The 23511-nt window shown below is 42.4% G+C and overlaps 1 protein-coding gene across 1 annotated transcript; it reads right to left on the bottom strand.

Annotated features, from left to right (window-relative positions):
- Nucleotides 1–225: 225 nt before the first annotated feature.
- On the bottom strand, nucleotides 226–18418 carry mtus2b (microtubule associated tumor suppressor candidate 2b; the record flags this gene model as incomplete). Its single annotated transcript, XM_079166390.1, has 14 exons — nucleotides 226–433; nucleotides 1113–1213; nucleotides 1454–1573; nucleotides 1710–1808; nucleotides 1923–1996; nucleotides 2081–2186; nucleotides 2360–2574; nucleotides 2985–3051; nucleotides 7520–7716; nucleotides 8419–8517; nucleotides 11078–11224; nucleotides 15350–15565; nucleotides 16258–16450; nucleotides 16613–18418. 14 exons carry the CDS (start codon nucleotides 18416–18418, stop codon nucleotides 226–228), a joined length of 3648 nt encoding a protein of 1215 aa, XP_079022516.1.
- Between the last annotated feature and the right edge of the window lie 5093 nt (nucleotides 18419–23511).

Genomic DNA, 23511 nt, shown 5'->3' with positions numbered 1-23511 from the left:
TGAACAATATGAGGCATGATCATTAATCCAATTCTTTAGGTCAGAGGGGTTGGAAATGCTTTGGAAATGCACGGTATTTGTGGTACTCGCCGTTTGCCAAGAAATGTGTCTGTTCATCTACATGGTGTTAAATCCTAGTAACATTCAGCAAAGAGTTAAAAAAAATCAGGGCTTCAGATGCCAGATAAAAGGAAGCGTTTGATACAAGAACTTCCATTGAGAGTGTCATTGATGGTAGGAGTGTGGGCGGGCTGGAGAGCCTGGTCCGGAGGAGGGCCGATGGAGGGGGGAGGAGCTGGGGGACATACGAGGACTCAGCTCGCCTGTCTGAAGACGCCACAGCAGCTCCTCGTTATTGCGACTCAGCCGCTTCTTCTCGTTGCTCTCCTTCTCCACGTTCACTTGCAGGTTGGCATTATCTTCGGAGAGTTGCCTGAGAACGAAGAGGAACGGGGAAAAGTCAAAACATAAATGCAATGTAGTAGCGTTGCAGTGCCCTTGCTAATTCTGGATGTGGTGAAGGCATGGATCAAAGTTTGGGCAGCAGGGAAGGAGAGCGCTATGTTTTTAAGTTGAGACCATGCAGTCCTGGTGATGTGATTGATGTGGTGTTAGAAGGAGAGGTTGCGGATGTGTGCCGAGAAAACGGACATTCACTTCTACTGGTTTGAACTAAGGAAGAACAATTTGAAAAGAAAATATCTGATTGTTGTTTTTTTGACTGGTATTGCAATTGTGATATGATTCACGGTATTGGAAGGAATGATAATATTGTATAATTATTCAAATCTTTCTTGAAATATATATATATATATGTATATATCAAATATATACAAATATATCATGGTGTGAATTTTTTCTGTGCCAGACAAAGATTCTTTTCTTAAGTTGGTAGAATAGATTTGTAGGCTGGGACGTCTCTGCAGCACCACAATACTGACTCAGAATGGTGTTTTGAACCATATTTAGCCTTTAAAAGAATATTCTGCCTCTTGGGATTTGGATATTGCACTAGTCCATATTGAAATCTTGCTAATATTCCGGTTAATTATGCAGCCCTGGTTTGAACTTGGTTTTCAATTTGTACTAGTATGCCTTCAAACATATCTGACCTGGACACAGCAAGGTTCTTGTGTATTCTCTCCTTCAGGTCCTCGTTCTGCTGCTGTAACACTTGTACTCTCTCCTCCAGGTACACATTCTTTTCAGCCTGCTCAAAAACACAGGAGGAAAGTGCACAACATTAAATTCTTCAAATGATGTCTGACATTATATTACAAGCAAAACAGGCAATATGACAATTGACATGGGTTAAGGACAAAGTTCTCCCATAAAATGCTGGGGCTGCGTAGGTCCCTTTTTGTCATTCGAGGCTGTCATTAGCTTACACTAAATGTTCGGTGTTTTTGGAATTTGAAAGTAAATTAAAGCAAAGCAGAAATTTGAAGCCTACTATTTTCTCCAGTTCTGAGATCTTCAGGTCCTGTTGGTGAATTTGTTGATTCTTCATCTCCAGAACTTCTTTCAGACTTTTCAGGTCCTCGTCAATGTGTTTGTATGGTGCCAAAGCATCCTGGCAAGAACAGATAACAATAGTGAAAACCGCCACGAGTCGTTATCACCAAAAAACAACCCCAACAAGTTCTATCAAGCTACTGTCACCAAAGCACTCAACACAATGATCCTGTACTGTGTCGTGCAGCAGTTACCACAATTTGCTCATCTGTGCTCTTGCGCAGAGCTTCTTCGAAGCGCTTGGCTCGATCTCTGAGGCTGCGATTCTGAAACGTCATCGTGTCCACCTGATCCTGGGGACCAGACAGATATCAACTTGTTAATAACTGTCTCTGATAACAAAATGTATCATTCCATGAATCTGTAAGAAAAAAAGAAAACATACATTTTCAAGGAGAACGATTTACCTGCAGTGAAAGTCTGATCTTTTCAAACTGTTCTTCCAGAGACTTGGTCTGCTGCTCGTGGGCCATCTTCAGATCTGACACGAGACATAACACATCATTATCTCATCAGCAGAGTGAGCCAGTACAGGAGAGCAACAGGTTTGAAACGCGGCGCTCACTCTTCACGGTCCTGGCGTGCTCCTCCTGCAGAGTGGCCAGTGTGTCATCGTGAGTCGTCTCCATCTCCATCAAGGAAGCCTCATGGTTCTCACTCATCTCCTCAATCTGGAGAAGGTAAGCGAGAAGTTATCTTCTTTTTTTCTCTTGTAGTTTAAGTGAACAGACCCTTTTAGATACATCACATCTTCACTTGTCATATCAGATGTGGACTAAACAGACGGGCTTATAACCAGTCTTCATCCAAACACACACACACACACACACACACACACACACACCTGCTCTTGCTGTTTGACCCGAAGCTCCTCCAGCTCGGCTCGTTGTTGGGCCTGCAGGCCCTTGGCCTCGGCCACGTGCTGCGCCTTCAGCCGCTCCTCCAGCACTCCCAGCTCCCTCTGCTGTTGAGCCCGCAATCCCTGCAGCTCGGCCTCAAAGCGACGCTCCAGTTCCTCCTTCTCCTGCTGCAGTTGCTCCCAGTGTGCAACACTGAAAGCTGGAACACAACGTGGAGCTTTAGTTTCTTTCACAGAATCCAAATTAAGGTCACGTACAAAAGACAAAAGTGGCAACTAAGAAGACACGCCAAAGTAAAACACTTTATTAAGTCAATGATATTGTTATCATGGCATTGTAACGTCTGGATGATTAACACTTGATAGCTTAATTCTTCTTTTTTTTAATTTATGGCCTTTTATTTGAAAAATATTTATTAAAAAACAAATGGATAAAAAAATCCAAAAGGAGTCTGAGTTTGTTCTAAATGTTGTGTACGATCTGGCTAAATAAAGACTTCCAACAGCGGAGTGGATTCCTTTCCTTGTGGTAGTATACTGTATTATACATGATATGCAGTAAGCAGGGAGTCCCTGTGGTGCCGTGTTTATCACGCTGTATCTCACTTACCCACTTCATCCCTGATTCTGGCGAGCTCCAGGGACAGTTCCCTCTCCTTCACAATGGCACTCTCACTCTGAAATGCAAACACACACACACAGCAGTGAACACCTCTGTACTGTACAAACCTTCACTGACACTTTTTAAAATAATGTTGTTAGGTGCATCAAGCTACAACTAATGCATTCTAATACATCAGCCCTCTAAGAAAATTCTACCTCAATAACCACAACCCACTTTACCAAACCAAACACCAGAATGCTCCATCAATAAAACAACTTCTCCTGTTGTCCATCCTCCAGGACGCACTGACATGACATTAGCTGGGGTCATGATTTATTGATAAATATTACATTAAAACTCCATGTGATAACTTGGCACAATATACAAGGCTCAACATCAGAAGTCATAGCAACAGTCTAGCGCACCTTTGATTATATTGGATGATTAACAACTCTGTGCTGGTGCTCACAGATCACAATAGATCGAAGAAGAATAGAAGAAATAGAATAAAACACATGAAGAATTGGAACAACATAGTTTGCATATTTTCTGTTCATTATAGACATAAATACACATTTTCACTGCGGCACCATCATCTGACACCAGTGTGTCATCTGGTTCAACCTAGATCCTCATAGCAAAGGGTCCAACGTTTAATTACAGTGCTTCAAGAGTCAATTACAACATTTGTGAAACACACAGTCTCTGGTAGCCACTGGGGACTCGTAATGTGTGACACCCTCATAGCACCTCTTACTCACACCAGACAGCTAAATGACTATTGATCACAACTCCAAACATCCAAGCAGTAAGACATGCTATATGCACGCTGTTGCTCGGAGACGAATCAGAAATCACAAAGCAGTGCTTACGAGAAACAAAGAGAGAGAGAGAGAGAGTCAGAGAGCAGTGGGTTAAATATGTATGAGACAGTATACAGCATGTCTCGGCAACAATGATGTCACTCTCTAAGAGGTTTTACTTGGAGCATACAGCCATCAGGGAGGGACTGCCGTGACCTCATGAGGGATGAAGGATGGTCAGCAGCTTCTTTCTTACTCCTCAGCTCCACCGTTGCTCCGACCCATTATTTGCCCAAAGCGCTCCCCTCCCCTACTTAGATCTCCAGGGAGTTATGTGACGTGCATTCTAATTTTCAGCCCTCACCAAGGCAATTTAATCTATTTTAGGTCTGCAATGATTGTTCCCATTATTGATTATTTTTGTGATTCTTTAAACAATTGTTTGGTCTGTAACATAAGAAAATAGTGAAAAATGCTTGTTATCACAATGGACATGTCCAACTAACAGTCCACAACCCGAGGATATTCTGCTGACAATGACATAAAACAGAGAAAATAATCAAATGCTAACATTCGAGAGACTGGAACCAGCTAATGTTTGGCATTTTGTCTTGATACATCACAAATAAATAACAGATTATACATTTTTTAATTCTCTCAATCATTTCAGCACTGTTCATTTTACCTTCTGGAAAAGAGTAAATATGTCTATCTATCGTACGGGTGCTCATTCTCAGCGAGATACTGTGATGAGTTAATTAACTTCTCAAAAGTCTGCATCCATGTCATCAATCCAGTTTCAGTGGGACCATAAAAACCTTCCAATGTGCAGCTGCTTTTTTGTTTGTTCCTATTAGCCTGAAGCTATTCAGACTCCAATACACAGGAAGCTGCTATAAAATAAATCCATGCCATTTCTTGTAGACATTCAGCAATATTGACTCTGGAAGAGACGAACACATTGTAAGCGAAAGTACTTCTATATACAATCAATGGCATGTCATCACCAAGACTTACACCAGCATACAGTCAGGACAAAATGTACACAGTGAAATAGAGACACAAGTGTAAGAATATAGCAAAGCAGCAATAGAGGGACGGTGCGACGGACAAGCCTGCTTTGACTCAGCATAATCGTGCACAGCTTTACACTCTCCCTACCAGCCCTGTCTTTAGGAAAGGAGTGAATTTAAAGCTCCTATAGACACACTCAGCCCCCGCCATTTAAAACACACATGCGCACAACCACACGAGCAGAAACAAATCTTCCCAGCTGAAACAGGCTTGCTGCCTTGAGGAGATACTGTCTTTACCGTTTGGTCCAGAAAGCGCAGGGGGAGGAAATGGAGCCTACAGCAGCAGTGGCCCATACTAGGCTAGCGGACAGCAGCATCCCTGAGCCGACTGGGGAGGCAGCAGTGACAGACTCGAGAGCCAGAGAGATACAGAAAGAGAGGCAGGGGGGAGGGGGAACCAGGCAAAGGATGGAGAGGGGAGGAGAGACAGGGAGACCGAAGACTCACCTCGTTTCCTGGTTTGCGACCGGCGTTTATCCCTGCAGGAACAAAGACTGCCAGCCCAGCCCAGCTATGCCTGCCCTCCCCTTACGCCCCCACCATCACGCCCCGTATCACATTCACACGCATGGCAGCGAGCAACACACACACACACACACACACACGATGTGCAGTCTTTTGCATCTTTGGAAAAAAAAAAAAAAAAAAAGAGTGGAGTAGGAGAAGATGGGGGAGGGAGATGATCAATAAGTGGCCAATGTTTGCTCTATAACTCAGCTCAGAGAAAATAACTAGATGGAGGCATTTACAACTCATACATACGCTTCATGGGAAATCATTTCTTCTAGATAGCTCTGACTGAAACAATGATGTCCAAACTGCCCATTATAACTCAATTTGTATACAATTAAATCTTGTTATGCTGATGTAAAAGAACATTGGTCTGGTTTGTGGACATCTTCAAATCCAGGACAGAGACATGTACCGTATGACCAGTGCTGAACTCATCAGTGGTGCTGGGTAACAGGGTAGAGGGAGGAGGTTCATGGTGGGAAGATCTGAATCTAGCCTCAGCCATCACAACAACATTGCAAAATTAGACAGGAACTTAGAGGTGAACAAACACTTAAAGCTGCCTATCAATTCCACCTGTAGTTTTCACCTGTAAATGATTGCCATTTTGTCATAGTTTGTGATTGCAAACTAAAATGAAAAAAAAGTAAAGGAACATATTTAGAGAGGGGTCCAATCCCTGTTTGCAGATATATCTCAGATGCACATATTTCAGAGTCTTCCAGTAGTCAGACCTTAGTCGGGTTACTCTGCCCGAGAGACAATCACTCTCACTAAAAGCCCAGCTGGGCCCAGGCAGGCAGCTCTAATCTCATTTATCGTCTCCCACTGTACAGCAGAACCCGTGGGTGGGGCTGGGAACTGGATGAATTGCAAGCAGAGGAAAGGGAAAAAAATAAAGCGCTTAATACAGGTTTGAGAAGCACAACACACTCACGTCACAGTGTGCAAGCAGACTGGCTGTACTTTCAGAAGCTGTGTGATGGCGATTCTGACACTGTCGGCAGTGATTATCTCACACAACAGGGGAATATGAATGAGACGCATCAACCCAGCTCTTTGAAATAAATACCAAATGCGTTTAGATCCCATCGAGTCAATCATCCAGCAGCTGTACGACAGACCCAACATGACGTACAACACGGTTTTATCAAATGCCAATTTATACACTTCACAGATCATTTCCTTTTGTTTATTAAACTACTGGAAAACACAATGGAAATCTTCAGTATTTCCCCAAACTTCATCACAACTTTTCACTGACAAAATCCTATCGCTCTAGAGTTGCATCTTCAAAAAGCCACAACAATCACAATTTAAAGCTCTGTGAACAAAGTAATGCCGACAACAAACGCCAGATGCTGCAGGTGTCATTTGTGCTCGTGAGAAGCGTCACACTTTGTAGTTCCATTCTGAAGCTCGCAAGGGCTTTTCCTTTGTAGATTTCTAACAGCAGGCCTGTGTGTATTAGCCCGGAACAAGGCTGACAAATGCATTGATCACAAGATGAACCATGATGCAATGTCCATTACAGTATTTTGTTTGCATGACATCTAAAAATGTTCAAACATACTGCAGGTTTTGAATGCTTTTGCCTATTAAAAGTATTCAAAAAAGATATTGATAAAATATTATAGAAAACATAAAAAAGCATTCTAGCTTTTATATTTATTTCCCAACTTTAGTGAACCACTCTTTCCGTTAATTCCCTTGTGGCATGAAAACCAACGTGCGGAGATTTGAAACTTGCTTGAGATTCATAATGAATGTCAAATTCACTTCATCAAGTTATGTTATTGTTACACAATAATGCAGCTGCAAGCAAGGGCTGTTTTCATCCCTGCTGAACATCCAACTTTTTAATGTAATAAAAGCTTAAAAAGATTCATGACATTCAGAAGCTAATTGATCAGATATTACAGCCATTGCAAACTCCTGGGATTCATTTCTGATAACATTACCTTGTGAATGCAATACTCACAAATCTTGGATGTCAGAGCTTCCTCAAACAGACCTTTACATTAATGGGGATGAGACACCTGCTGCAGCCCTGTTTCACAGTCTAATTTGGACTTTAAAACCTTTTAAGGGGCTCTTATAGAGGAGTCTGTCAACCGTGCTGAGGTCCCGGAACTCCGCTGTAGCTTACCTTTTGACAGAAGTGCTGGGTAGTGATGCTGAAAACGTCCAGGCACAGGGAGGCCTTCTTTAACTGGGCCTGAAGGCTCTGTACCTGCAGGTCCTGCTGCTCACAGCGTTCCCGCAGCTGCTGGATCAGAACCCGGTCCGACTCCTGGGCCCTCTCAGTCCGAACAGCTCCGTGAACTGCTGCTGTCCGCCCACGAACTATAGCAACAGAGGGCAGAATGATGAACAAACTAAACTGAAATATTTCCACTCATAGACTTAGACGGTGCAGATAATATGAGCGGTTAGTTTACTCTCTGAGCTCACGTTAAAATTGATGGCTGATTGGTTGGAACCACAGTGGTTTATATCGTCCAACATGGACAAATGGTCTCACTGTTACTCAAGTCTTCTCACTGCTCCGACCAATCAGCTGAAGTTTCCTCTCTCACCTCTAGACACTCATAGTGGGGAAACATATTAGCGCACCATGTCTGTAGTGCCGGACATTTGATCACCTGTACTGGAACTCTCCCCTGCTGATATTATGTCTGTCTGCTCTCTGAGAAAAGGACAAAATGCTGACTTGATGTGGTAATCTGACCCCGCAGGACGGCTACTGAAGGAGCCATCCTAGCATTACAGCTCCTGCAGCTTGTTGCTATGACAACAGCAGGCTGCCATGGGTCTTGTAATAAAGTGTGGAGAGATAGAGATAGAGAGGGTGAGAGCGAGAGAGAGCGAGGGAACATTTTAAAGGTACAGTAGAAGCTGATGGCACCATTGACTTCTCCCTTTGTGCAATTTCGGAACAAACAAACCAAACATACCATAACCTAAATATACTGTATGTGCATTTACATTCCCCCCCTACACACACACACACCTACACACACACACACACACATATGTAACACTCACCGGGGGACTGTGGCTTGGGCGAAACCACTGCAAATCTTTTAGGTGAGGACGTTGGTGGCACCGCAGCCTCTATGTCCCTCTGTATCTCTCTCCTAGAGGCTGTATAGTAAGGAGACATGTTTGTATGTTTAATAATGCACACATTTGAAACACATGTTTAGTTTTCTCCAATCAATATAGCTTTCATAAACATATTACAAGTTAATACATAATCATGGTTTAATAGTGGTGTAGAGTTACATTTGCTGTACTTATACATCACTTTACTATTTCTATTTTATACTTTTTACTTCTAAAGCACTGCACTGCCTTTTCACAGGACAACATTATTTTTTACTCTTTCCCCTTAAATTTAAATGACAGTTAAGGTAAGAAGTTACTTACTTACATACAAAACATATGAGTTTAAAAATGACAAAAAATAATTATATGTAAAGTATATAAATGAGGTTCACCATGACCTGCTAGAGCATTACAATGCTGCTATAACATTAATGCACCAGATATAATATCAATCAATACATTTTATTTTGAAGGTGCAGCATCACTGTGCAGCATGGTCGCAATAGACTTTGAAATTAGAACTGAGCACACACCAAGCACAAGACTATATATATATAAACAATAAAAGGTAAAACAACTACAATAAAAACATCAGTATAAAAGGGATGTTAAAAGGGCAACAGACTCGACAGGGCTGTAACAAATACAAAGGACAAAACACACAGGAAGCAAATAAAACAATACACCAGTTAGACCCGACTAAGTACTAGGCCAGGCTGTACAGAAGTAACTGTAGAAGGTAATGGTTTCCAGAGATAAGGGGAACGGCTCTGAAGCCAACTGATTTGTTTTTAACTGAAGGGATGACCAGGAGACCAGCATAGAGAGAGAAGACAGCTTGCTGGTGTGTATGGTGTAATTAGCTCAGATAGAGATAGTTATAGCAAGACCATGCAAGGCCTGGAGTTAAAAGAAGAACCCTGACATCAGCTCTAGCTTGCACTGTTAACCAGGGCAGATTGGATGTTATATCTTTAAAATGTCTAGTGTTTTCTTTTAGGTTTTTGATCTTGTACTAGCTGCAGCATTCTGAAAAAGATGAAGACTTCTCGTATCACGACTAAAAGCAAAGGAAAGGACATTACGATAATCAAGTCTGGAGGATACTAATGCATGGATTACAGTTTCAGCATCACACAGTGATGGAAATGCTGTCTTGGTAATTATCTTGGTAAAAACCGTGGCATTGTAATTTGGACTAAGTAACAGATCTGAATACTTTCACCATAGACTCTAATTTACACACAGGAGTACTTTTAGGTCCTAATGTACTGCTGTAAACTGTAAATGTTTGACTGTGTGTATTGTGTAAAGCACATGCACCTATTGTGAGACGATTACTGGGATATAAAGAGAAAAAACACTATATTACTCTTATTTTCAGACTTTTTTCTAATATTTGATTTGTACTTGAGAAACCGTCTTGAAAATGTATTCTAGCTTCTAATTAAACAATCTGAGAAGGGAAAATCGAACTTTGATATATACGTTCACAAAGAAAAGGGGTTGGGAACTCCTGGTGCAAACCACAAGTGAGGAAGCATTTCAGTGACAGTGTGGTACAGTCAGTGGCCGCTAGCTGGAGTTGCTGCTCCACTTGTTTACACATGCTCTGTTGCAGGAAGCTGAGGCTGCTTCTGGCTCACACAGAAGTACTCTCTGTGACCACTGGATGGTGGTGATGCTTCACATTCAACAGGAGCCACAAGATGCACCGACAAACAACAGAGACGAGAGGGAGTACATTTAGGGCACTGTATCACTGCTCTGATGCAATGCTAAGCAACAGTTAAGAAACATCACAGCAGGACTCAGATTTTAGGTTAATTTATTTTCATTCTGTATTCGATCCCACTGAGTGTAACATTGATAACATCATTTTGCATCTCAGACACAAACACAAAAAGGGAAAATGCCCTGACAAATAACTATAATATACAGATAAGTGGCCAGATAAGTGAGGTGAGACGTCAACCGAGCCATTAAAACATACAGGAAATGTACACAAACCTTAACGTCTCATATGTTGATGAATTGCCGTTGATGCGGTTAAGGCACTACACACCAGAAATTCCCCTATTTCCGCCTGGCCAACAGTGTCAAGGTCAGTCTAATTTTGAACCGAGTACAATGACATTTTTAGAAAGCCTAATACAGAACGCAAGTCCAGTACACCAGCATGTATAAACTACCTTGCATAGGTAAATGTCTTCCTGCTCCCTTACAGAGAAAAATGACACATAGGAAACAGTCCTTTCTGAAGGTGAAGCAGTGTTTTCATTACAGTGCTGGGAGTTCCCCCTGACTCTTACTGGGGAATGAATCCCAACATGTTACTTGAGGGCTACAGTTCACCCGTTGTCAACTGCACGTAGACTACATTCCAATGCTAAGCTGCCACCTCCCTCTACCACTCCCTTCTAACACTCGCTCACGTATCCAATCCCAAGGGTCACGTGATCACAGCATCCAGTGACCTTGATCTGGGGGGTTGTGGAAACAGCAGCACAATGATGTTGTCTCTGGAGATAGCTCCAGCACCAAATACACATTAATAAAAGGGGGTAGGGGATGATTGTTTCCACGGGCTACGTACCAAGCGGGGAGCAGTGCTGCGGCGGCAGACTGCGGCGCTGGAGGCTGGGGGCATTGGGAGGCGGAGGCCGGCTCTGAGCATGGGAGGCTTCACTGGGGGGCGCTGTGGCGTTGTGGAGAGGTGTGTCATCGCTGCCATGGCCGGGATCTGCAGGGCAGAGAAGAGAAAAATGTAGTGAATGTGTCCAGATTTTGAAAGGTTGCAATTTACAGGGATCTATGAACCCTGTGACGCTGAACGGGAATGAGTCGGGTTGGATTAATGGATACAGCACTGGCATCCACTTTCAGTGCCTCCATGTTTGCACTTCTTGTTTTGTTTGTTGTGTGAGAATAAAATGGTAGAAATGTTGTACATCTCAGTGCATTACTGTGAATCAAGACGTATTTATCAATACCGGGCTGCACTAACTCCAAAGACATTTGATCCTTCTGAACTGTTCCTGAAAATATGCTACAAAAATAAGTACACAACTTGGCTTGGTATAGTATGCTCTCTAGATATTGAATTTTCACATTGAGTCTTGTTTCTCATGAACAAAGCTTTAATTTAGTTTAGTCAAATTGTGAAAAAGAAGAAACCCTGTGGGATGGGAGCATTGTAGCTGTAATTAGTCAATGCATTACCGTTTCTCATAATTTGTACATACACAGAATAGTGCCAGTGCATAAATATACTGCTATAAATAACTAACATAACAACTAACAATTAACAATGCTGTAAATCATCTCTCATACAGTACTTGCCATGTATCACTGCTTTTGTATCTATTGGATCAAGTATCAGCGGATCACTATCTTTCCTTGGAGAGTAGTCTTTTTTCTAAACTGCAGAAATTCACTAAGACTAGTGGAAAAGCAGAACGCTGAAAACCTCTTAATTATTCATAACAGCAGTTATTACGCCTCTAGCTTTTTGCAGATATGAAAGGCTTTGATTCATAGACAAACTGAGGCTATAGGAGTAGTCCAACAGAGAAACATCACCAAGAACAGACATCCCCACCATACAAACAGGGAGATCCTCACGGTTGTTACACATTGTTGTTTTCTTTCCTAAAATGTCATCAGGAGCTCTGGATTCCAGCACTGCAGACAATTCAGCATTTACGTTGACTTCGTCGGTGCCAGTGAAACCAGGTAGCTCCAATTACTTATCATGAAATATTCAGCTCCTCAATCAATAACTCTGCAGAGCATATGCGGCACCTAAAGGTGCATCAGCACTCTCAGAGAGGAAAGGAGGACACATGTGTGCCCTTGAAGTAAAATATAATTATTCTGATCTGAGAAAGAATAAAGCAGAAGATGGTTCAAGGAGCCTGAAATCACAGATGAAACAACAAGCTGTTGTACTAAAATATAATGAATACAAAATAAATTAACTCAAAATGCCCGGGGCCTGTATTCAGCCTCCAGTGGGATCACAGTAACTCTCCTCACTGCAACGGATTCACCTGGGAGAGTCAGCAGATGCTTTTCTTTCCAAAAGTCTGAGCCAAGAAGCAGATTGGTTGAAGCAGTCGGTTGGAGGCTGACTCACACTGCTGTGTGCTTGTTTCTAACCTGCATGTACAGTACAAATCCATCCCCTGCTGTAAGCATCCACTGATCAGTGTTACACCAGCAAGAAGGACTCTGCTGGTGACTAATTCATGTGAGAACAGACAGGTTAAGGAAAGAAACAAGCAATTTCGCATTGTATTTGCAATGACGCTCATCTTTATCATGTCTACTGAATGAGCAACTCTCATATCTTTTCTAAGATAGTTAAGATGTGTTGCTTCTGTGATGCAAAAATTGGAAATAACCAAATTCAGACAGATATGGGAAAATGAAAAGTCATTTTTCTTTTCTTTTTATTTGGTCGGATTAGTTTGATACAATTCTTTTACCATATCCAATCAAAAGTAACATTAACCAGATCTCCTCTTGAGAAGATGGAACTGAAAACTGCTGTCTGACTTGAAGAAAATTGTGTCTGGTTGGCTTTTTTTCCTGCAGGCCATGACAGGGTGGAGGGACTAATCCACAAGAAAAGAGGCTTATTATTCACAACATGCCACAGAGATTTGTGCTGCTTCAACTGCTTTGAAGTCTCACTTGGGACTGGTACGCTAAGTACAAAGTTGGATTATAAAGTATAGTCACAAGTAGCTATACCAAGTCTACAAAATGTCCAAATCCCCAATATGTACATATTAAATGTAATGCTATTTGTTTCAGCACCAGAACACACCTATGACGCGCCCGCATGGTCAGATTGTGGAAGGTGAAAGTTGACATAAATAATCAACTATAACTGACCACTCGAACAAATGTTTGACGGACTTTAAACGGCGTTCACTGTGTTCACCTTCATTAAATCCCTTGAAAACACCATGCTGGTACAGTATAACCATACAGAACTCTCCAGTCATAGACAATCTCAATAATTTGCTTTTTTGATGAAGGCTACCTGGGCTCACATTACTCTTATCCAACTTTCTTTTTAGCGAAAGTAACGTCTCATGTGGAACCCATTGCAGTGCAAACGTTGTTGTGTAACATTTACTAAACTATGCAATACGGTTTCCCAAAAATCAACTAACTGATGGAAAATAATACTCCATCTGTCTTACCCCAAAACAATGTTCCATGAACATTCTGGCCCTGTCCGCATACTCGGTTATTTTTACTGTCTTGTGTGAAACCAAGTAAACTATGAAGATATTGCCATTACTGTGAGTGCAACTGGCAACCATGCTAACAGACACATGAGCATACTGTGTGCTCATAACAGACTGCCGCCGAGCTAACTGGACAGATGTATTCAACACGTCACCAGCATCCTGATGTTCATCATTGAAAGATTTACTCACTCCCTGAAGTGCATCCTCAGGGAACGTGGCTGCATTCGATGCATACGGTGGCATACTAATAGAGCGGCGCTGTCAGAGCCAACAGCCTGAAGGGAAACACTGCAATGCAAGCTGCCAGTCATGCCTATGCTGTCTGAGCTACTCTCAAGCGTTTTACTATTTGGTACACGCCCATCTATTCATTAAGGCGGCTGAAAGGAACACACACCAAATTTGTCATTCATTTTCGAACAAAGCAGCAGCTTCACAGAGAAACTAACCAAGAAGGCGATAAAAGACAGAGTAGGCCACACTTGCATAACTGCAGGTGATCATCTTTAGCTGTGGTTGTTTTGTGAAAAATCAGTGTTAAAAATGGTACAAAATAACCCAGTAAAGTGGATATTGGAGGCTCCTAGGAGGGATGCTGAAGCAGAAAGAAAGACCATTATCTGATTTGACTGTGGTAACAGTTTGAGGAGGAGATTCACAGGCAAGAAAGAGGTTGGTCAGAGGTGTCGGAGTAAACACAGCATCACAGATTATCCTGTCATACCACACCCTGACTCTCTCCTTTTCGACACACAGTGCAGCCCGGCACCACTTTTTTCATTTCAGAGATTATAAATTGGGAAGACTGCTGCTGACATGTGAAGCAGTTGCTGCGGGTTAGGGGTGGGGGGGGGGTGGTGGGGGGGGGGGGGGGGCTCACCCTGCATGAGGCAACAGCTCCAACGCTTATCTGGACATTTAGTTTGAATGATTTGAATGCATTTTATTTAATTGAGTTGAATCTGTATTTAAAACTACCAAAAGTAAAGATTCTGTACAGCTGCTTGAGGTGTCGTTCTGTGACTCAGTCAAACAGGATCATAGGATGAATGTAAAAATGCAGGAGGATACACACAAAAAAGAACACGCGTACACTGTGTAATAAACTGGCAACTTCTAAGCTTGTTCTGACACATTTCTTACATCTCTGTTACACTCAGATAATCAGCTTGTCAAGTGATTTTTACCAGCATTGATTTCTCTAAATGAAGACTGCAGCACCAGGACCTGATCCAGAGTAAATGCTGCAGCATGCAGGCTGAGCAGAGCCAGCAGAGGGCGGACAGAGTGACTTATAGACGTGGAAACCTCTGCGGTGCAGTAGCTTACAGCGCCTACTCGTGATAAACAAAATGAAAAATGAAAGGAAGCGAGCGGCTGTTACTATGGCAACTGAGGATAGCAAGGGCGGCCAGGACTACCGGTGAACTAACATGGAGATGTGAATGCAATAAAGTGGAATATAAGGCAGACAAATTAAACAGAGCACTGTCTGTCTGATGTCTGAAATATTTGTGTATGAGTCTCGCGCATTTTAAGATAAAATAGTAAAAACTCTATCACCCAATTTAAAGGAAATGTATGCAGAGAGCGCGACTCACGCTGAGAGGGCCGGCAGGGATCACTGTGACAGCTTTCGCTAGACTGGTTGCTGGACACAGAGGAGCCGCTGGAGGTCCGGGCGAAGCCGAAGGTGACGATACGGGCAGCTGGCAGGGCGGAGAAGCCTGGAGGACGGAGACCAGACTGGCCTGATTTATGCAGGACACTCTTGGGGCCGGTTTCTGGACCTCTCTCTCCTGACCTCTTTTGCTCTCCTGGAGGTAGATGGGAAAATATGCAGTAAGACAGTACCAGTGTGTGAATCTAAAACTAAAATGATTATTTACTTCTCAAGATTTATTGGGAGGGAATATTAAGGAAATACACCAATTTCACCACTAATACACAAGTCACATCTAAAAAAAGGATTCATGTCAGAGTCCCAGGCAGCTATAAAGACAACACACGTGAATACATATTTACATTCAGTGATGAAATTACTCATAAATAAGAGCACACCATATGCAAAAGCTGTCTAGATTAGGATTTATAATGTGAGCGTGTAGAAATATGCAGTGCAAGGGAGGCAAGGAGGTGTGAGTTACATTGCTATCAAATGCTTCACACTTCAAAGAGTTTAGGTGCCAAAAGCCAAGTCTCATCCATGAAGCATGACAGGAAAAAAAGAAATCAGGTCATTCATTCAGCGAGTCGAAGAAGATAACTTCTTTGCAGCCCGACAAGGAGGGGACGGGATGTGCACAGAATAGCAAAGTATGGAGACGAGAAAGCTCTCAAAAAATGATTTCCCTACAATGGTCCTAATGTTTTAAGACCACAATTTGTTTTGCAACATAAGCACGTCATTTTGCAGCATGTTAAGTATGCTCTTGTGTTATTTAACGTTCTTGACACCACATGTACTTTTTCACTTTGAACCGATTATGCCAGCAACTAAGCGTCTCACCTGCATGGTCCGGGTAGCCATGGGTGGACGCTCCGACTGCCTGAGCTGACTGGCCTGGGACTGGGGCTGACCTTTGACCTGTCTGCTGAACTCTTGTCTTGGCTGCAGGCTGCCTGGTGACTGCCCCCAACCCCAGCTGAGGCCTCAGAGCTCTGGGTGAGCGGTAGACACTGCCTCCTTCTTGGGAAACATGCTTGGGAGGAACATTAAAAAACAGTCAATCATTGTCTTCAAATATTTCACAACTGGCAATACCATGATATATATATATATATATATATATATATATATATATTTATATTTATGGCATGCAATGACAAACTAGATTATATTAATTCAAAAGACCATTGTTCACCTCTTGGAGATATTTCTCAGACATTTCCTCATGGAAACTGCCCGACTTCCCACTCCTTTGAGGGATGGTGCTGCTTGGAGGTTTCATCCCAGTCGCAGCCATGCCCGGAGGATAGTACCCCACCTTCTGCATCTCCTGTCGATATTTGTCAAACAGCAGGTTGGAGGAACATAGCACCGGTGTGGATTTAGGTTGAGGACCAACCTGTGGATCTTTTTGAGCCGGTTGGCTGGTGTAAGAAGATAGTCTCAGTGGGTGTGCAGAGGCTTCGAGTGGGGCATCTGTCCCTTGTGGTTTTGCTTGAGGATTCTTACGAACATAGGTGATGATCTTTGGTCGGACATTTTTAGGCTTCTGGGGAGGAGAAGTCCTCCTGGGTTCAGGTTCTTTCTGCTGAGACGTGACAGGTTTGGGGATGCAACTGTTCAAACTTGTCTTACTTGGTGGTCTGACTGTTTGACTTAAACCTCTCTGAGGGGAGTCACTGCGCTCCAAGCTCGGTGCCCTGATGCTCTGGACCTTGGCTGGAGAACCAGGCGGTCGTCTCTTAGGGGAACAGGAAGTTGTTTTAGGAGAAGTAGGAGTGGCTGGTCGACTGGGACTTCCCCATGGCTTCCTCCTCTCCAGACTTGAAGTGCTTCTTTCAAAGGAGCCCTGCTTTTTTAAGGTGTTATCAAAGGAAGGCTGCTTCTTTAAAGTACTCTCAAAGGATGGCTGCTTTTTGAAACTCTTGTCGAAGGAGTTTTGTTTTTTCAACGAGTTATCAAATGATCCTTGATTCTTTGTGGCTTTGGATTCAATTGATGATTGAGTCCCTTTAGTACCCGTTTTTGGCGGGCCGTAGTTCACAACAGGGGCCTCATCAGCTTGTGTGCTTTTATCATTTTTAGGGCTTTCTTCCTGAGATGTTTTAGCTGCGTGTGAACCTTTGTGCTCTGTACTACTCCTTCGATAACATTCTCCCTCTGAAATGGTATTCCCTGCTTTATTTCTCTGGTTTTTGTTCTTCCTGTGCTCATCAATGACACTCTCACACAGATCGACTCCATTGCCCACTTGTGCCTGTGATACCACATCCTCTGAGTGAACTGTTGAATTCAAATTCATGTCCACATCGTTCCTGTGTATTGTGCTTTTTCCAGAGGAGAGGGAAGGATGATCAGCTTTATGAGAGGCTTTGCCTCTCTCAGCGATGGTGTTGTCATTCTGGGAGACCAGAGTCAAGTCTTCTGAGATGGTTGAGTAAGGACCAGAGGCCATGTTCCAGGAGTCTGTAGTCTGCGTCCTGCCAGCAGTGTCCATGCTTGAAATGGTGGACAGACAGGTTACAAAAACATCAGTTTCTGAGCTTAACTCAGTCCTGGATGCCTCTCTGCTCTCAGAGACATGAGAGGCACTGGATTCCTGCTCGCTGGCGCCATGCTGAACAGACTTTCTCTCTTCCCTGCTCTTATTATCCGTAACTTGTTCTACTGTAGCTTTGCTGCCTGATGACCGCTGTTTCCGGTCTACAAGCCCCACAATGTCCTCTCCATCCTCAACCAGGTACGCCTCCAGCTCCTGACACTCCAGCATCTCAAACTCAGCCAGATCGGGGTCGTCACACTGGGAGTCTGTACCCCAGATGATGACTTTGTCCTGCTGTGCCGTTTCAGTCGTCAGTCCAGACAGAGTGCCATTATCGCCCGCCATCCCGCCATCCTCGGTCTGGATTTCATTGGCGTTGGCATCACCGTCAGCCAGCACGCCCTGCTGGTTGTTATTCCTTACTTCCCCGTCACCAAAAGTCTCTCCTCGCTCGCTCATTTTGGAAATAGCTCTGAGTTTACAGCTCCCCCAAGAGCACTTTCAAAATCAATCATCCATGGCATCAATTACAAAAAAAGGCTGTTGATCCATCAAAGACTCTTAGTGGCACAGCAGGAGCCTAGAATTGATTTTCACATTTATTTCCTGCATGCCAGTTATCAGAATGTCTAATATCATGTCTAATTTGGAGGATGAATCTTCTTGGAATCTGGGGTCCTTATCCTGTAATGAAAAAAAAGATGACAAAATAGAATATCAACAAATGAGAGATCACATAGAAAGAAATCTCCCAGAAACTAGTCAGACAGCTAGGTTTGGCAAAGTGGTCCAAGTATTTGACTTTGGAGTGATAAGTCTGTGAAGAAAAGAAAAAATCAAAACCCACACACACATGCAGTGAAGTTTACAAATGACAAGCAGTTTGTAAATGCAGGTTCAACGGTTTGTATATGAAGGTCACAACATCTAAATATGTTTTTGATGAAAATTGCAAATACTTTTAATGACATAAATTTGTGGACTTCTAATATATTTATTTAACAACAGGATGTAATTGTGTGTGCATCAGATATACATTTGCAAACCTTATTATTTTATATTGTACGTGGAATTGTTTTTAAATTTATATACAACAATAACTATTTTGATGTGCTTTGAAAATATTTTTGTGGAGATGGTCATTTTATTACATTTGTGAATCCTTCTGTGTGCATTCATTGATATTGAAACTGATCCGACTCCACAGCGAACAAACACGTGTTCTCAGATCTGTGTGACAGAATGTGATTCGGTCTCATCCAGTTCCAGGATCCATCCATCCATGAATGCTTGATTGCAAAACCTAAAACTAGGTCATATTTCACTCGTGGTTTATTTGCCAAAATGATTTTCTCCACTGACCGGAAGCTGATCGATCACAACTGGAGAATACCATAAAGGTTGGCAACATAGAAAAACATCATTTACTAAAAAAGGGCCAGAGAGGAAAAAAGACTTCCAACAGGAGACCGTCGACCTCTCAGGTAAAAAAGAAATTCCACTTACATTATGACATTTCCATTATAACTACTGCATTAATTCTAACTGGAAGCTACTAAGCTAATTATATTTGACTAATTATCTTTGCAGCAACACTGAATTGCATTGAACAGCTTCTAGGGAAATATTTCTGTCTTTTAAACGTCCCTGTTTTAAAGGACAAGGACATTGTTTTAATTTACATTATGCGGCAACTGTTATTTTCTACAATCCCCAAAGCATTTTCCTTCCGCATCAGTCATTGCTGACTTTTCCATTTTCTTCTGAAAAACTCCTGTAAACACATAAAATACCAATCCCAGAACATTTGGTCAACAGCCAATGACAACACATCACTGTCACTGACATGAAGAGAAGCATCTTTTTGTTATTCTTGCAGAGGAGCTGTGTGGTTGCGGCTTAATGACAGCATGCATGCGCTGTGGGGCGAACAGGTGGCGGTTAAGTCTGTTTGTTCCCACATTAGCTATGAATGGGTACACAATTATAGTGTTTACATGGAAGAATATATGTGACAGGTCATGTCTGAACTGGTGCTTATCGGAGTTCTCCATTTGTTCATGAGGATCTTGTCACACACACAACATGATACTGATGTGGAACTCTTAGTGTGGAGAAGATACGTCAGTAGTACCACATGGTACCACAATGATCATAAGGGCTGGATTTAATAACTGCTATAACTACCCAATGAGTATTAGCAGCAAGCGGGTGTGTTCACTATAGTTCTGATATTTAGAGTCTCTGATTTGGTTTATACTATAAATTGGAGAAACCCAGTGGTGATCAATCCCTGCTGTTTTAATTCACGTCTTCATCCAAAGGCACATAGTAAAGGATGTCTGAGATTGACCTACTTCCTGAGTGGCTTCTTGTAGAGTACGGAGAGCTTTAGCAGACCTTCAGAAGCACTTGCACATTAAGTTCCCATACTGCCACTTATTTGCCATTATTTATCTCCATTTGTGAAGTACAGCTAGGTACCATCAGTTAATCTTTTTTAAAGAAAACAACATTTTATTATCATATTTTTCCATTATGCCTTGATAGTGCCTTGATAGTTTGTGTGTTTTCCTACTCAAGTCACAAACTAAAGTAGAGCTAAACGGAGTTCTCTGTTTGTCCTCGTCAAACTCATCGGCTGATTAGCATGAAACCTGACTGACCACTGCTCCACCTCATCTCTCTGTTCCCTGTATGTCCAAACAAATTCATTTACACAGCAGGAAATAGCATCTCATTTCCCTTCTTATGAAAACAAAACGGTTGTGTTATAATAGACTTTGCTGCATGTTTCGAACAAGGAGGGGGATACTAATGGTAACAAAACATGTATGTTGTTTTTTTTAAACTTTTATATTTCTGGGGGGACACTTATTAAAAGAGGGCCCAAAGACAGCAGGGTGTGGTTTGAAGTACAGGCCAACACACTACACTAAATGCCGTCTCGGCACCTGCAATGCAGAAGAGAAACCGATGAATCACATTCCCTTATACCTGCCTCTCCCCTCGCCTCCCTATCAGGTCTGTACCACATGCTTACTTTACTGCTATTCAACCACATGAAGCCACAAACTCCCTCTGGGTAACCAGACAACCAATGTAGCTGTGGTTAAGATTCTCACATGTAGCATGTTGCCTGACAAGAATTGAGAAATTGGATGAATGAAGTCTTGTTTCAAGAGAAAAGTTGCAGCAACGGGATTGTTTCTGCTGCAGACAGTTTTCTTTGATTGATTTCCAACTATAATTCATTGCAGTGCAGATGTAACAGTACTGTACATTATATCATCTGAACAGGGGTGACATGATGGAGATGGTTCACTAGCGTGGTACTGTGTATATATATAATTTCATTTTTTTATTTGGCAAATGACAAAAAATAGAAATAGAAATGAGTAAATGACTAATGCAAACATGTAACATTAACATCTCTCAGAACCCCAAAAGGCACTATTGCTCACTTTCAGGAATCTGTTGGTTTTTTTTGTACCTTGCCTGCCATACTTTTACCTGCGAGTTACATTAACATTTTTCATACAGTCGATTTCATAATTTTCCGCTTCACAGTCTCCTGTGCTGGTTGAAATGAAAGCATTACAGAGATAATTAAACATTTTAATTCATTTCAACCTCTCTCCCTTCAAAAAATCCTCTGGGGAGCTGAGCGTTAAAGAAAGCGTGCTTTGCTGCTAGTCTTACGGACTGAATTGATATCCTCCACTTCCTTTCCCACCCCATAGCACATACTGCTATACTGTATATGCAGGCTGTCGGTGTGTTAGGCTCTTAGGCTCCTTCCTGCATTGGCCTTGTTAAATTACGTTCCCTGGTTGTCTTCCTCACACAGCTGCAACGGTGACAGCGATTGAGGGAATTTATGCTCGTACCAACAACATGCTTCTCTGAGAATGTTTCCCCATCCCCCAATTGTTCAGTAACTCACCCCGCCGCCACCTTCCTCCTGATATACAGCATGATGGCGAGACCTTCACCGGGGGCCTCTTATGAAATCAGTGCATCCTTGCGAGAGTGTGCGCTCAAACCACTTTGATTTTCCCAGTAACAGAGGTGCTGCTTCAGCTTTAGCACTGATATATCTGAAGCAAGGCACAGATCAAGGCTTGCATTTGTCCACCAAGCTGCACTTGATGTTTAAACCGGAATCCTCATGAAATATTGACACCCTCCCATTTTAACGCTTCAGTGGCCCTGACTTCTTTGTGTCACCAACTAAAAGCCCAAAGAAGATCTTCTGTTGCTGTGACTTACGCACATTGACACAGTATACAAAGTGTGTGCCAAGTGAAGGCTGGAAAAGCATTAATGTGACATGCAAATTAATGTAAGTTCTTTCTGAATAAATGGACAGATATGTAATGTAACATCAACACCGTTCATGTTCAACATAATCACCAATAGAGCTAGTTGAGGCCTCAGTGGTTCTCATTGCTTCACCGTCACATCTTACATAATGAAACAAAACACCAGGCCTTTTGAATAACTGTGGTCACTCAAACCACACCAGCAAACATCTGTCACTTCACTGATTCCATGACTGATGTTCATTTATTCAGCTCATGCTGCCTTCTTCCTCATTTCTCAGCTTCTAAGTATACATTCTACACACATGATCCGCAAACGGGAAGGCAAGAGGAGGATTTGTTGCTTTTAGGACAGACACATGAGATAGAGGTGAAAGAATAATGCATGCGGATCTGACCCCACTACACAAACACACACACACTGAGGTGAGCCCACCTAACGAGGTTACCTTTTTTTGTAGCTTGAATGTATAACAGCTATTAGAATTTGCGATTGGAAAAAGACTTGAAAATAACAACGCTCCTACAAACATCAGCACCAGCGGGATCATCCGCAGTCTCTCCAGCAGATGCAGCAGTGTCAATACATCCAATTATCACCGCCGTTGATCTGAGATTGAGATTGAGAGGGAGAGAAACACAAACCGCCCTCCGCCCCCGGTGTGAAACGATAAGACCTTACCGTTTAGATTCAGGTAATCCGCTGAGCTCGTCAGTGAAGACGCGAAGAAGCAGCAGGAGGGACACGTCCAGGTTTAGGCACGATGAGGAGGATACAGTCTGCACCATCGCTGGAAAACAGGGACGAGAGGAGACAGGAGAGGAGAGGAGAGAGGAGACTCAACGCCCATGTCAACGCGCGCTCACGTCGCCCCCTTCAGGTGAGATCATCCATTTATTTTCCCTTTATCAATTTAAAAGAAAAGCTGCATACTTGCAAAAGCCTCAGGCCGTGTGTGCAAGAAAGAGACAACACAAAAACATGAGCGAAGTAAAGGCAAGTTGTACTCCTTGATAAGAGCTTTCTATGTGTCATCATTAGTACAAAGTGGATTGTTTTTGATGCAAGTGCAAAACTTAACATAACAAAATCCATAATAATAGTCAATCCAAACTAAATAGATTGTCATTTATACATGCATACTAAAAAGAGTGGAAAGTTGACACAATTAGCTAAAGAAAAATAAAGACAAAGTCTGTGTTTACTTTTCAGCAAAATGTATTTAC

Source organism: Pholis gunnellus, assembly GCF_910591455.1.
Source record: "Pholis gunnellus genome assembly, chromosome: 9".
In the NCBI taxonomy this organism is placed as follows: domain Eukaryota; kingdom Metazoa; phylum Chordata; class Actinopteri; order Perciformes; family Pholidae; genus Pholis; species Pholis gunnellus.
This window is presented reverse-complemented; position numbering and strand designations above follow the sequence as displayed.